General features: G+C 43.1%; 1 protein-coding gene across 6 annotated transcripts in view; it reads right to left on the bottom strand.

The window, feature by feature from the left end:
* Positions 1-12,347, bottom strand: part of sash1a (SAM and SH3 domain containing 1a) — a 194,808-nt gene that overhangs the window by 39,093 nt on the left and 143,368 nt on the right. For 5 of the 6 annotated variants that reach the window (XM_038805204.1, XM_038805233.1, XM_038805251.1 and 2 more), the window contains exons 6-10: positions 10,328-10,417; positions 8,810-8,922; positions 8,288-8,344; positions 7,885-7,986; positions 4,097-4,247 (exon numbers count right to left, since the gene is read on the bottom strand). In XM_038805204.1, the coding sequence (XP_038661132.1) occupies positions 4,097-4,247; positions 7,885-7,986; positions 8,288-8,344; positions 8,810-8,922; positions 10,328-10,417 (513 nt within the window). The remainder of the gene's footprint in view (positions 1-4,096; positions 4,248-7,884; positions 7,987-8,287; positions 8,345-8,809; positions 8,923-10,327; positions 10,418-12,347) is intronic. The other variant, XM_038805214.1, reaches the window with a different exon arrangement.

The raw sequence follows: 12,347 nt of genomic DNA, 5'->3' as shown, positions 1-12,347 counted from the left end.
TCACATTGAGCAGAGGTCTGTAAACCTCTGGCACATGAGGAAGCTACTTATTCAGGACGTGAGGGCTGCTTTCTTTGACACTGCAAAGTGCCCTCCCTAAAGTAGAGCAAAATAACTGATAAGGATAGTAAGAACCATATTGGACCATCTGTTTGTTTAAATTGATGCTACAGGACTGATATTTTAAAGTAAAAAAGCAATGCTGTCATAGCCCCAGATGACCATAAGCTGCTTTCCGCTTTGAGGGGGAGAGCTGACTGGTGGTGATTTAACCTGAGAATGACCACACCTCAGGCGAGGGGCAAGGTTGAAAAGGTGGGGCCTTCATGAATAACCTCAGCCTGTACAGGTATTGAACCCGCACTGCTGGCTTTGTTCTGCATCATGAACCAGCTGTCTAGCCAACTGAGCTAAATTTTAAAAGTACCCATTATCCACTCTACCAGTTGGTGATGACAATGCTTCAAAATAGCGAAAATTATCTGCCAATTTTACACGCTCAAGATAATAATAATGAGACAATGGTGGAAAGGGAAACTGTTATGGACAACAAAGACTCCAGTGCAGATATGAAAGGTTGGCAACAATAGAAATTTTTCAAATTTAGGCTACTCAACGAGATTCCTACACCAATTAGGTGATCAAGTGTGTGTGTCACAAATGTTCCCTTCCAACTGTTACACCGTCACATTCAAAATGTCAAAAACTCTTGTTCCAGCTTGTAAACAGCCCCGTACGGTCAGCAGAGCAAACATTCTAAAGTATTCTCTGTGCTCACACCTCTGAAGCAGAGGATTGTGGGATCAAGTTACATGCCTGACACTTGAGCATCTGATTTAGGCCGACACCTCAGGGTGGTATGCATGACATGCTGTGCTGTTAGAGGTGCCATCTTTGGCCAAGACATTAAAATGAGGACCTGTAATCCCTCTCAGCAGGACAGAAGAGATCCCACAGCACAATTTCGAAGGAGAGAAAGGAGTCCTCTCTGGTGTTTTGGCCAATCTTTCAGCCAGCATCACGAGAACAGAATATTTGGTCGCTTATCTCATTACTGTTTATGATACCTTGTTGAGCGCAAACTACTTCTGTGATTCTTACTTTACGCCATTGAGTACAGTTCTAAAATACTTCATTGGCTGTGACATACTTTGGGATATCTTGAGGTCCTGAAAAGGCGTCAGATAAATGAATCTTTTGCTTTAAAAAAATTAAAACTGGAGCTGTTGTAATACCAACACCTCTACAGGCTCAAAGAAAGCTTCCAACTCAACCACACTGCATGATGCATGTCCAATTGCTCACACAAATGTGGAGAATTGGGGTATTACTGAATATTACTGATGGGGCTGGTTTAGCCCACTTGGCTAAATTGCTGGCTTTTAAAGCAGACCAAGCGGGCCAGCAGCACGGTTCGATTCTCGTACCAGCCTCCCTGGACAGGCGCCGGAATGTGGCAACTAGGGGCTTTTCACAGTAACTTCATTGAAGCCTACTTGTGACAATAAGCGATTTGCATTTCATTTCATGTGCTCAAAGCAATTCCAATCTCTAAAGGGTAATAGAATTGATTCAAAGCAGGAAACTACATTCAAAGTGAACATGAGTTTTTTTTTAAATTTAGAGTAGCCAATAATTTTTTTGCCAATTAAGGGGCAATGTAGTGTGGCCAATCCACCTAGCCTGCACATCTTTTGGGTTGTGGGGGTGAGACCCATGCAAACACAGGGGGAATGTGCAAACTCCACAGCGCAGTGACCTGGAGCCCGGACCAAACCTGGGACCTCAGTGTCGTGAGGCAGCAGTGCTAACCAGTGTGCCTCAGTGACGCCCAAAAGTAAACGTGAGTTGATGAGTCAGCACTGTAACTTATGTCCGAACTGTTGCTCCTTTGAACTTGCTCAGTCTATGAACATACAAGTAATGAATTCCTCTTATATCTCTGGTCGCAGTTACAGCTTTCAGAGAGGACTAACTCAAATGGGAGGTGATGCAGCAACTTCAAGCATCATAAGTGACTTTTAAGAGGCTATTATTGAAACCTTGGAAGTGTAAGACAATTGAGGGAAAGCAGAGTTTTCAGATCAACTCAAACTCGGGGTTCATTTCTCTATTTTTACTCTCTCACAGGCCATGTTCGAAACGTGATATGTACAGTGGCAGAATGGTTAGCACTGCTGCCTCACAGCACCAGGGACCTGACTTCAATTCCAGTCTTGGGTGACTGTGTGGAGTTTGTACGTTCTCCCTGTATCTGCGTCGGTTTCCTCTGGGTGCTCGGGTTTCCCCACCACAGTCCAAAGATGTGCAGGTTAGGTCGGGTTACGCGTATAGGGTGGGGAAGGTGACCTAGGTAGGGTGCTCTCTCAGAAGGTCGGTGCAGACTCTATGGGCTAAATGGCCTCCTTCTGTATTGCAGGGATTCTATGGAAATGTACAATTTTTGCTCTTATTTTTGACAATGGCAAAAGTGAAAATATAATTGTACTAAAGAACATCCAGAATAACAGTTAGAGATAATTAGATAAAAGGGATTTAATCTGCAAAAAAGATGAGCAGAATTATAGGTGGATCGATCAGTGGGCCCAGGTAAAATCATTGGAGTTGGTAGAAACATAGGTCACAACCTTTCAATCCCACATTATGCCTTAGGACTGGAAAGTTGGCTCATGTACCACTTGATAAAATCATAAAAGGATAAAATCGACCAATGATAGAATCTATATTTGGAGATTAAATTAGTGAGAATGTAGCAGTGCACTGATTAATCAAAAGATAGCCGGCATGGATTGTTAAAGGCAATTTGCATTTGCCAAGTTTAATAAAGTTTTTCTTTTTAGGAAGCGGCCGATTGAATTGTCAAAGGAATTTAGTGAGAGGTAATGTACTTCGATTTACAAAGGTTCCTGACGAAGTGTTGCAAAAGAGGCACGTTTGGCTAAAAGGAAATATGAGCAGCACGACAGAAGGTTGGCTGATGGCCACAAAACAAAGCTAGGGGTAAAAAGGTTCAGATGAAAGCTCAATGACCATAAACACTAATTGCTTCTCTCCACAGATAGATTGCCTACATACGAACATACGAATTAGGAGCAGGAGAAGGGCACATAGCCCCTCAAGCCTGCTGTGCCCTTCAATAAGATCATGGCTGAATGTAACTTCAACCCCATATTCCTGTCGACTCCCGATAACCTTTCACCCCTTTATAATTAAGGGGATATCTAGCTCTGGCTTTATTATATTCAAAGATTCTGCTTCCACTGCCTCTTGAGCAAGAGAGTTCCAGAGACTTGCCAGCCTCAGAGAACAAATTTTTCCTGGTCTCTGTCTTTCTTATTTTGAAACAGTGACCACTAGTTCTAAATTCATCCAGAAGAGGAAACATTCTCGCCACATCCACCCAGTCAATGCCCCTCAGGATCTTAAAGATTTCGACCAAGTCGCCTCTTACTCTTCAAAACTCTAATAGATACAAACCCACCTCTCCAACCACTTTGCAAAACAACCCATCTATTCCTGGTATTAGTCTATTAAAGCTCCTCTGAACTGCATTTGATGCATTTATGTCTTTCCTTAAATAAGGACCAATACAGTACACAATTCTCCAGATGTGGTCCCATCAATGCTCTTTATAACTGAGGCATCACCTCCCAATTTTGGAATCAATTCCCCTCAGAATTTTCTGCTTTTTCATAGAATTTATAGAAGTATAGAAGGAGGCCATTCGGCCCATTGGGTCTGCACCGGTCCTTGGAAAGAGCACCCTACTTAAACCCACACTTCCAACCTACCCCTGTTAGCCCACCTAACCATTTTGGACATTAAGGGCAATTTAGAATGGCCAATCCACCTAACTTGCACATCTTTGGACTTATTTCAGATTTCCAGAATCCACTGTATTTTGCTTTTGCATTGGTAAAAGGGTATTAATTGGACTGGAGAAGGCTTACAAGCATGCATCCTCTGGGTGAGTGCTGGATCCATTTCTGATCTCAGTAGATTCTTAATTAGACTAGTTATTCACACTGTATTGATTCTAAATCATACTATTTATTCACACTGTATCAAGACTGCAGTGGAATGTACTCCAGTTTACCTGCATTAGATGTCTTCATTTCATCCACTTTAATCAGTTTCTTTTTTGATCTGCGTTTTGAAGAAACCAATTTGTGGAGTCTTTTAAACTTCACCTCTTGGACATCATCATTCTTCAGCTCCTGAATATCGTCATCCAGCTGCTCCCATATCTGAACAGGTGAGAAGTGGAATTTACATTAAATACAGTGGGCTTGATGAACTTTACCTGACTCACAGAATGTCAGGGACATTTGGTTTATAACCTCATTGCAGCCTCGGTCCAAACATGGGCAAAAGAACTGAACTCGAGAGGTGAGAGTGATTGCCCTTGGCATCAAGGCAGCATTTGACCAAAACTGAAGTTAGTGGGAATCAGGAGGAAAACTCACCGTTGGTTGGAATCATACCTAGCACAAAGAAAGGTGGCTGTGGTTGTAAAAGGTCAATCATTTCAGTTCCAGGACATCACTGCAGGAGTTCCTCAGGGTACAGTCCAAGGACCAACCAGCTGCTTCCTCAATGACTTTTCCTTCATTGTAAGGTCGGAGAGCTGGGGTGGGGAGGAACTAGGGGAGGGAAGTGGGGGGAAAAGAGGGACGGGGGTAGGACAGGGGATCTCACTCTTGTCTCTGATGAACTCCAGCACTTGAGATCAAAGTACACCCAGGAACTTGAGCGGAAAATACAGTCGCAGTGCCCAATACTGGAGTGTTTTTACTGCGTCTTTGAGTCTCCTTTATTATTCAGCATACAAGAAGCATAAGAGAAAAATCAATACTAATTCGATGATTGGAAAATGCGCAAAAGCAGACAAGAGGTGTAAGCATAGGGGAGAATCTAGATAGTAGCAATCACAGCAAAATTAAGTCCAACATAATGATTGAGAGAAACACAGGAAAGACAAAGATTGGAAGAAACATATTACACATAGCTCATTTTTGGGGACAGCGACTGGGTTTGGGAAAGGTAAACCAAAATAATTTTGACAAAGATTTGGTACAATAGTATAAAATAACAATGATCAATAGAGTTTAGGAGACATATTTTGCACCACAAAATCAACTAGCCATAATGGAATACCATGGATGCACAAGGGCAAAATTGCTACTCAAGAAAAAGGGTGTACAATAAGTACACTGTGAATAAAAGAGAGAATGACAGAAGGGAATACAAAGAGGTTAGGAAACAAGAAAACAAAGAGGTGCTATGAAATGAAATTGCCAAGGAATATAAAATGAAATAAAGTATTCTGAAGACATAAATAAACAGCGCATGTCAGCAGATGTTCAAAAAGGTGCTAGCCCACACCTTCTCAAAGGCAATCAGTGATGTGCTGGAAATACTAGCCTTGTCAGTGATGCCTACATGCCTGAATCTATAAAATAAACTATGGGATTCACAAGTCAAACGCACAGGTAATGGCAGAATGGCAACATTTATTTTTTAAAAAAATTTTATTCTCCTTTTTCACATTTTCTCTCAAATTTGCACCCACCAACAATAAATAATAAGCAGTAACGAATTATAATGTCAATCCCCATATCAACAATAACAATCCCACCCTCCCACCAACCCCCAAACAACTGCCCGCATGTTACCATAAACAAATAATAAAAAGGAATCAGGAATCACCCAGTCATCATTAACACATAGGCCGGGATCCTCCCTTCTGGGGACTAAGTCTCCACGCCGGCGGGAAAACCGGCGCCAATGACTCCGGCGTCAACGGTCTCCCAAGGTGAAGAATGCTTACCATTCTAGGGGGCTACATTGACGCCGGGGGGGTTGGCTCCACTCCAGTCGGCGCCAAAGGGACGGCGCGAGTTCGCGTATGCGCGGAACGGCCGGAGTATTCTCTTGCATGCGCGGTGGGGTTCTCTTCTCCGCGCCGGCCCCCGAGCAATATGGCGGATCCCGACAGGGGCTCGGCGCGGAAGAAGTGCCCCCACAGAACAAGCCCGCCCTCAAATCGGTGGGCCCCGATCGCGGGCCAGGCCACCGTGGGGGCCCCCCACGGGGTCGGGTCCCCCCCATGGTCAACAGCCCTCGACCGGCGCTGTGATCCCGCACCCCCCCGAAAAACAGCGCCGGAGAATACGGCAGCCGGCGTCGAGGCGGGATTCGGGCCTCCCACCCATACAATCCCCTCCTCCCTCCCCCCCCCACCCCCCCGAATTTTCGATATTATCCAATTCTTGAAAGTGCATAATGAATAACGCCCATGAATTGTAGAACCCCTCCATCCTTTCCCTCAGTTCAAACTTAACCTTCTTGCAGAATGGCAAAATTATCGACTGTTAAGCAGGTCATGACATTAAAAAAAAGAGATAAAATAAAAGTTGTAATGGCATTTAAGATAGAACGGCAGGAGATAATTGCTAAACTAATGAGGCCTAGAGAAGATAATACCACTGGTTTAGATAGATTGCAATATACAAATAAAAACAGCTAAAGAAGATCTATCAGAGGCACAAACACATAAACACACACACACAATATATTAATTAAAAAAGGGAATAGTGCCAGAAGACTGGTAGGCAGCACGTGTGATTCCTTTACTTAAAACAGTAATTGAACAAGTCTAGAGACTCAGACTATTCAGCCCAACACTGGTGGTGGGAAATATAACAGAATCCTCAAAGATAAAACAGAAAAACATCTGGAATCGAATGCATAACTAAGAGTAGTCTGTACAGATTTCAAAAAGGAATAATATGCTGAGCCAATCTTACTGAGTTCTTTGAAGAAATGTCAGAAAGAGTGCAGGAGTAATGCAGTCAATATAACAAAGTTGGATTTTCAAAAGGCCTTTAAAAGTATCATATGGTAGATTCATGGTGAAGGTCAGAACATGGCGATTGGCAGAATGGATGCCAAGTTGGCCACAGAATGGTAAAACAGGGATTACGGATCGCTATTTAGAATGACGAAAAGTGGGATGTGGCTTTCTACAGGAATCGGTGCTGTGATCACCATTGTCACAATTTTTGTTAATAATCAGGACGTCGGAATTGGAAGTTCAATTTTGAAACTTGTAGATGATATCAGTTTATGAGGCGTAGTTAATACAAAGAAAAAATCTGGCAAAATGCAGGAAGGCATTGATAAATTTGCCGAATGGGCATGTACTTAGGAAATTAATTTTAATACAGATAACTGAGGTGGTACACTTTGGCAGTAAGAATAACAAGGCTACATGCTTATGGGATGAGTCATACTGGAGTGGAGCAGCAAAGCAATCCAGGGGTACACAAGCCGCTAAAAACAGCAGTGCAGGTTCAGAAGGCCACAAAGAAAGAAAATCAAATGCTGGAGTGAATTTCCAGACAGATCTAACAGATGTTGAGATACCGTTTCCACATGTGGGGTTGTCCAAAAGTAGAGGACGTCAATATAAGATAGCCACTACTACACCTAATAGGGAATTCGGGAAAATCCTTTGAATCCAGAGACTAGTAAGAAGAATTTGTTGAAGAAAATATCATAGATGTATTTCACGAGGAGCTAGCTAAGCACACGAAGGGGTAAAGGAACAGAACAGTGCAGAAGGGGTGTGAGGAACACGATAAGTTGTGATAGATGGGCTGTTTCTGAGCTATGGACCTCACTGTGCATGAATAGTCAGCCACCTTTCCTATATTACAACAGTGATTAAAAGCAGGTCATGAAAGGCACTACATAAAGGCAAGTCTTTGTCCTTTTTCTCTTTCACCAGCAGGCATGGCTTTGGGGTAGCAGTTGGGATCAATGCCGCCTAAAGGTTTTCGGCTTCCGAGAGTTTGCCAGAATTAAATAGACTTTACTCACACCACCGTCGGAGGACTCATCCCATGGCTCATGGACTCCACCAGCCGGTTGAGTTGAATCCATGCTCAGCGACAACCTGCTATGACATTCATATTCTTTGAGCTGAAAAATAAATCATAATCAACTCTTCTGTAGGAAATAAAACCAAGGAAAATAATAAACATATAGGGCAGACAGTGACATTCCCCCCAGAGTGATTAGAATTAACCTTGGCTCAGTGGTATCACTCCTGCTTTTCAGTCAGAAGGTTGTGGTTTTAAGTCCCATGCGAGAGACTGGAGCACATAATCTACGTTGAATCACTAAGGATTTCTGCACAGCCAGCCAGAGGGGCTGTTTGTGAGACCTTGCTTTGTGTAAATTTGCTACTGTCTTTCCTATAATACAAGAATGAGACACTTACCATGTACTTCTTTGACGGTAAAGCACTTTGAGACATTCTGAGAGTTTGAAAGGCGCCCTATAAATGCAATTTTTCTTATTAGTAGATATTTAAATGACATCCATAACAGCAGCAGAGAACAACAGCATTCGGCCTGCAAGGTTAGAATTTGCCACACCTCGAAAAATTGTCTCATGGGTGCATCAGAGTTTGTTCTTCTGGATGGGAATGATAGTTGGTGGCAAGATAAAAGTATTTGGGTCTGGAATTACCTGCGGAAACGCAGATCAGAATTTCTGCCCAAAATTAGCCCATTTACATCCAACTCTTCTCTGATTCCATTAATGTATGGTAAAACTTAAAAATAGGTGCATTGGGATGGAACGCAAAGGGACAAATCAAGCCAGAGGAAAACCTCTGAACTAGGCTTGAACCCACAACCTTCTGACTCAGTAGCTGTGACAATAAAATGACCAAGTAAACTGAACCAAATACGAATAGCAGTTACTTTAATTACAAAGTGCAAAGAGGCGTCCTAGTTACCTTAGCAAGTGCCTCCTCTATTGTGATCATCTTATCTTTGACCATCATCATCAGTTCAATGCGGTCCTTATCACTCATGGTAATCTCACTGGCCACAAATCCAACATCTTCTCCTTCAAAAATCAACAAGGAAAATTGGGTTGGGGGTAAAAGAATTTCATCTGTTATTAAAAAGTCTTTGAAGGTGAGGTTTTAAATCATGACCCGCCCAGCAAAGCTCAGCAGAATCTCAAGTTTTGCGGAGATAAAACTAAAAGAGGTTTTAATTCCTGGAACTGAAAAATCAGGTAAACCATCACGAAATCTCACAGGTGGTCATTCGGCCATTGTGCCTTTGCCAGAAAGTAAAGATATAAAACTTTTTTTGAAGTGGTGGTGTGCCTTCTTCATAAACCACTGCAGTCAGTCTGGTGGTAATAATTGTGATGTAACGATATCGTACGGCAATACCTTTTAATCAGTTGGAAATCAGCAGAGAGACTGGGCTAGATCTAGTTCTGTGGTGCGTATCGCACAGGAATTATTATGTATAAATATTGGGGGTGGCGTAGTGGTTAGCACTGCTGTATCACGACGCCGAGGTCTCTGGTTCAATCCCGGCTCATTGTCCATGTGGAGTTCACATATTCTCCCCGTGTCTGCGTGGGTCTCACCCCCACAACCCAAAGATGTAGGTGGATTGGCCACGCTAAATTGCCTCCTAATGGGAAAAAAACATTCTTACAATTAAAATATACAAATAGAGAGGTGGATTAGAGCAGGACAAGGATGTTTCTAGTCTTGTTTTCAAGGAAAATCGTAACGTCTGTCAGTGTCATAACCAAAAGCCTTGTATTGAGACCTGTTGATTTAAATAAATCTATCCAATGCTTTTTAACTGATCCTCAGTCTGGTAGAGGATATCTTTATTTGTCCACTGAAGGTCATATGTACTGCATATGCTGTGTTCCAGTTAATCAAGACTATGAAGAGCGGGGATTGTGGTCTTGATTCAACTCCTTGTGTCACACTCTATTTACCTGGATATTAAGCACCTAAAGACATACTTTGTAGAGTCGAGAGACCCAATGAGAGAATTGGGGAGTAATACTAAACCCTCGACTGTACCTACCATAAAATGTGTTTGACGCAATTGTGTTTAATATAGGTAGATCACTGCAATAGCTTAGGTAGCTTTGGCAGTTCTTATTAAACCTGGGCATTTCATCACATGATCTCCCACCCCCAATTGCCCCCTACCCAGTTGAACAGTCCCCTCCGCCCCCCACCATCTCTAACCCAAGAACAATTCAAAGCAAATTAAAGCTGCATCATTTTTTTTCAATACCTCCTGTGATCTGTCTCCTGGGAGAAGCTTGAATCAGTATCCAGGAGATTAATCCTTGTTTCCTTCAAATCCCAGGACAATCCTTGAGGGTTGGCACCCGAACAACTGGCCTTTAAGCTAAAGTTCCTACCCCATTGCACATTTGGCACAAGTCCAGGAAGATATGAAAGGCTGCCCCACAATAGCTTTACCTTTACACAGTTCCTGCACTGCACTCCCTTTCGGCGATTTCCGAAATCCTTGCCAAAACGATTTATTTTTCTTTTTCCAGTCACTGCTTCCTGTAAGGAGAACACAAAATAGTCAAACGGTGTTGAGCCCTTTCCTATTTTTTTCATGAATTAATCTTAACATTCAAGTTCACACTCAGAAACTGTCATACATTTTAACAAAATGCAAATGTATCCTCTGGCATTGTTGGTTTACTCTGGTCGAAGGCCTGTGCGCAAGGTGTCCAATGTTTACTCTGGTCCAAGACCTGTAAGCATGATGTCCGAGGTTTACCCTAGCCCCAGACCTGTGCGCACTGTGTCCGAGGTGTACCCTGGCCCTAACCTGTGAGCACTGTGTCCGAGGTTTACCCTAGCCCCAGACCTGTGCGCACTGTGTCCGAGGTGTACCCTGGCCCTAACCTGTGAGCACTGTGTCCGAGGTTTACCCTAGCCCCAGACCTGTGCGCACTGTGTCCGAGGTGTACCCTGGCCCTAACCTGTGAGCACTGTGTCCGAGGTTTACCCTAGCCCCAGACCTGTGCGCACTGTGTCCGAGGTGTACCCTGGCCCTGACCTGTGCGCACTGTGTCCAAGGTGTACCCTGGCCCTGACCTGTGCGCACTGTGTCCGAGGTGTACCCTGGCCCTGACCTGTGCGCACTGTGTCCGAGGTTTACCCTAGCCCCAGACCTGTGCGCACTGTGTCCGAGGTGTATCCTGGTTAGGCAGTACAGTTCTTTAGTGATTAGTTAGAGCAGTTAGGAAGTGTTTGTTACAAGACTGGAGACATAGAGGCCAAACCACGACAGCAGGTTCCCTTCTCTAAAAGGACATTAATGAACCAGTTTGGTTTTTACAATAATCCAGCTGCTTCATGATCAATTTTACATTTACCAGCTTTTCATTTCCCAGTCTTTAAAACTGAAATCAAAAGCTCGAAAGTTGAACACGTGTTCTCTGGATTACTAGTCCAGGATTTTGAATTAGTCTAATAACACGAGCACTACGCCACCCTACAATCAGGTCATTAGCTGGAGTAAACATGAAGTTCTCACTCCCAGCTTTGAGCTCATTATGGTCAGGACCATCGATTGCCTGTGTTCCGTGATTAAAGAGATGAACTTGCAAGCCCCCAATTTATCCTCTCCACCCATTCGACTGCAACACAGGCTGGGTCGAATCAAGAAGATTTGGGACTGGGTTGAATTCTGAGACTTGCATAGAAACAGTAGGAGGCAATTCAACCTGTTTCACCATTCAAGGAAATTATGGCCGATCTGTATCCTAAATCCACCCACCTACCTTAATACACTTGGCTAACAAACATTTATCAATCTCAGGTTTTAAATCATTAATGGAGCTAGGACCTACTTCTTTTTATGAGTGCATGCTCTGCATTGTGTTCAGCAGTGTTTTTTAAATCATCTCTCCTGAACGATCTGGCTTGGATTTTAAAGTTATGCCCCATTGGTTCTGGAGTCCCCCCACAAGCAGAAAAAGTTCCTGTCTACCCCATCAATAGCTTTCAGAATCTTAAAAATCTTCAATATTTCAAGGAATACCATTTCAGTTTATTTAATCTCTCCTCATAATCTAACTATTGGAACAAGTGTAAATCAGTGCTATATTCATTGAAGGTGAATACATCCTTTCTAAGGTGAGTGCCTCGAACTGTAACAGTAAGCCACATGTAGTCCAACAAGGATTTTGTATGGCTGTAGCAAAACCTGCTTATCTTTGTATTCTAATCCTTTAGATATGAAAACACACATTCCATTCAGGGTTGGGTCTCTTGACTGGGTCAGATTGGTAAGTGACGATGGCATTTATGTTGCATGCTCAAAGTCGCAAAGTATTTCACAGACTGGGGAGAAAGTGGGGACACAAAGATGAGTTATGTAAACAGGTTTTCAAGACTGGGGGGAGGGGGTGCCGTGATTAAGCTGAGGATATTAGGAACAATTTGCTTGGAATTGGGACCTGTACAGGTCCCTAAGTAC

The sequence above is a fragment of the Scyliorhinus canicula genome, chromosome 1, assembly GCF_902713615.1.
Source record: "Scyliorhinus canicula chromosome 1, sScyCan1.1, whole genome shotgun sequence".
NCBI classification, from domain to species: domain Eukaryota; kingdom Metazoa; phylum Chordata; class Chondrichthyes; order Carcharhiniformes; family Scyliorhinidae; genus Scyliorhinus; species Scyliorhinus canicula.
The sequence above is the reverse complement of the archived record's forward strand: the minus strand, read 5'-3'. Positions and strand labels throughout refer to the sequence as shown.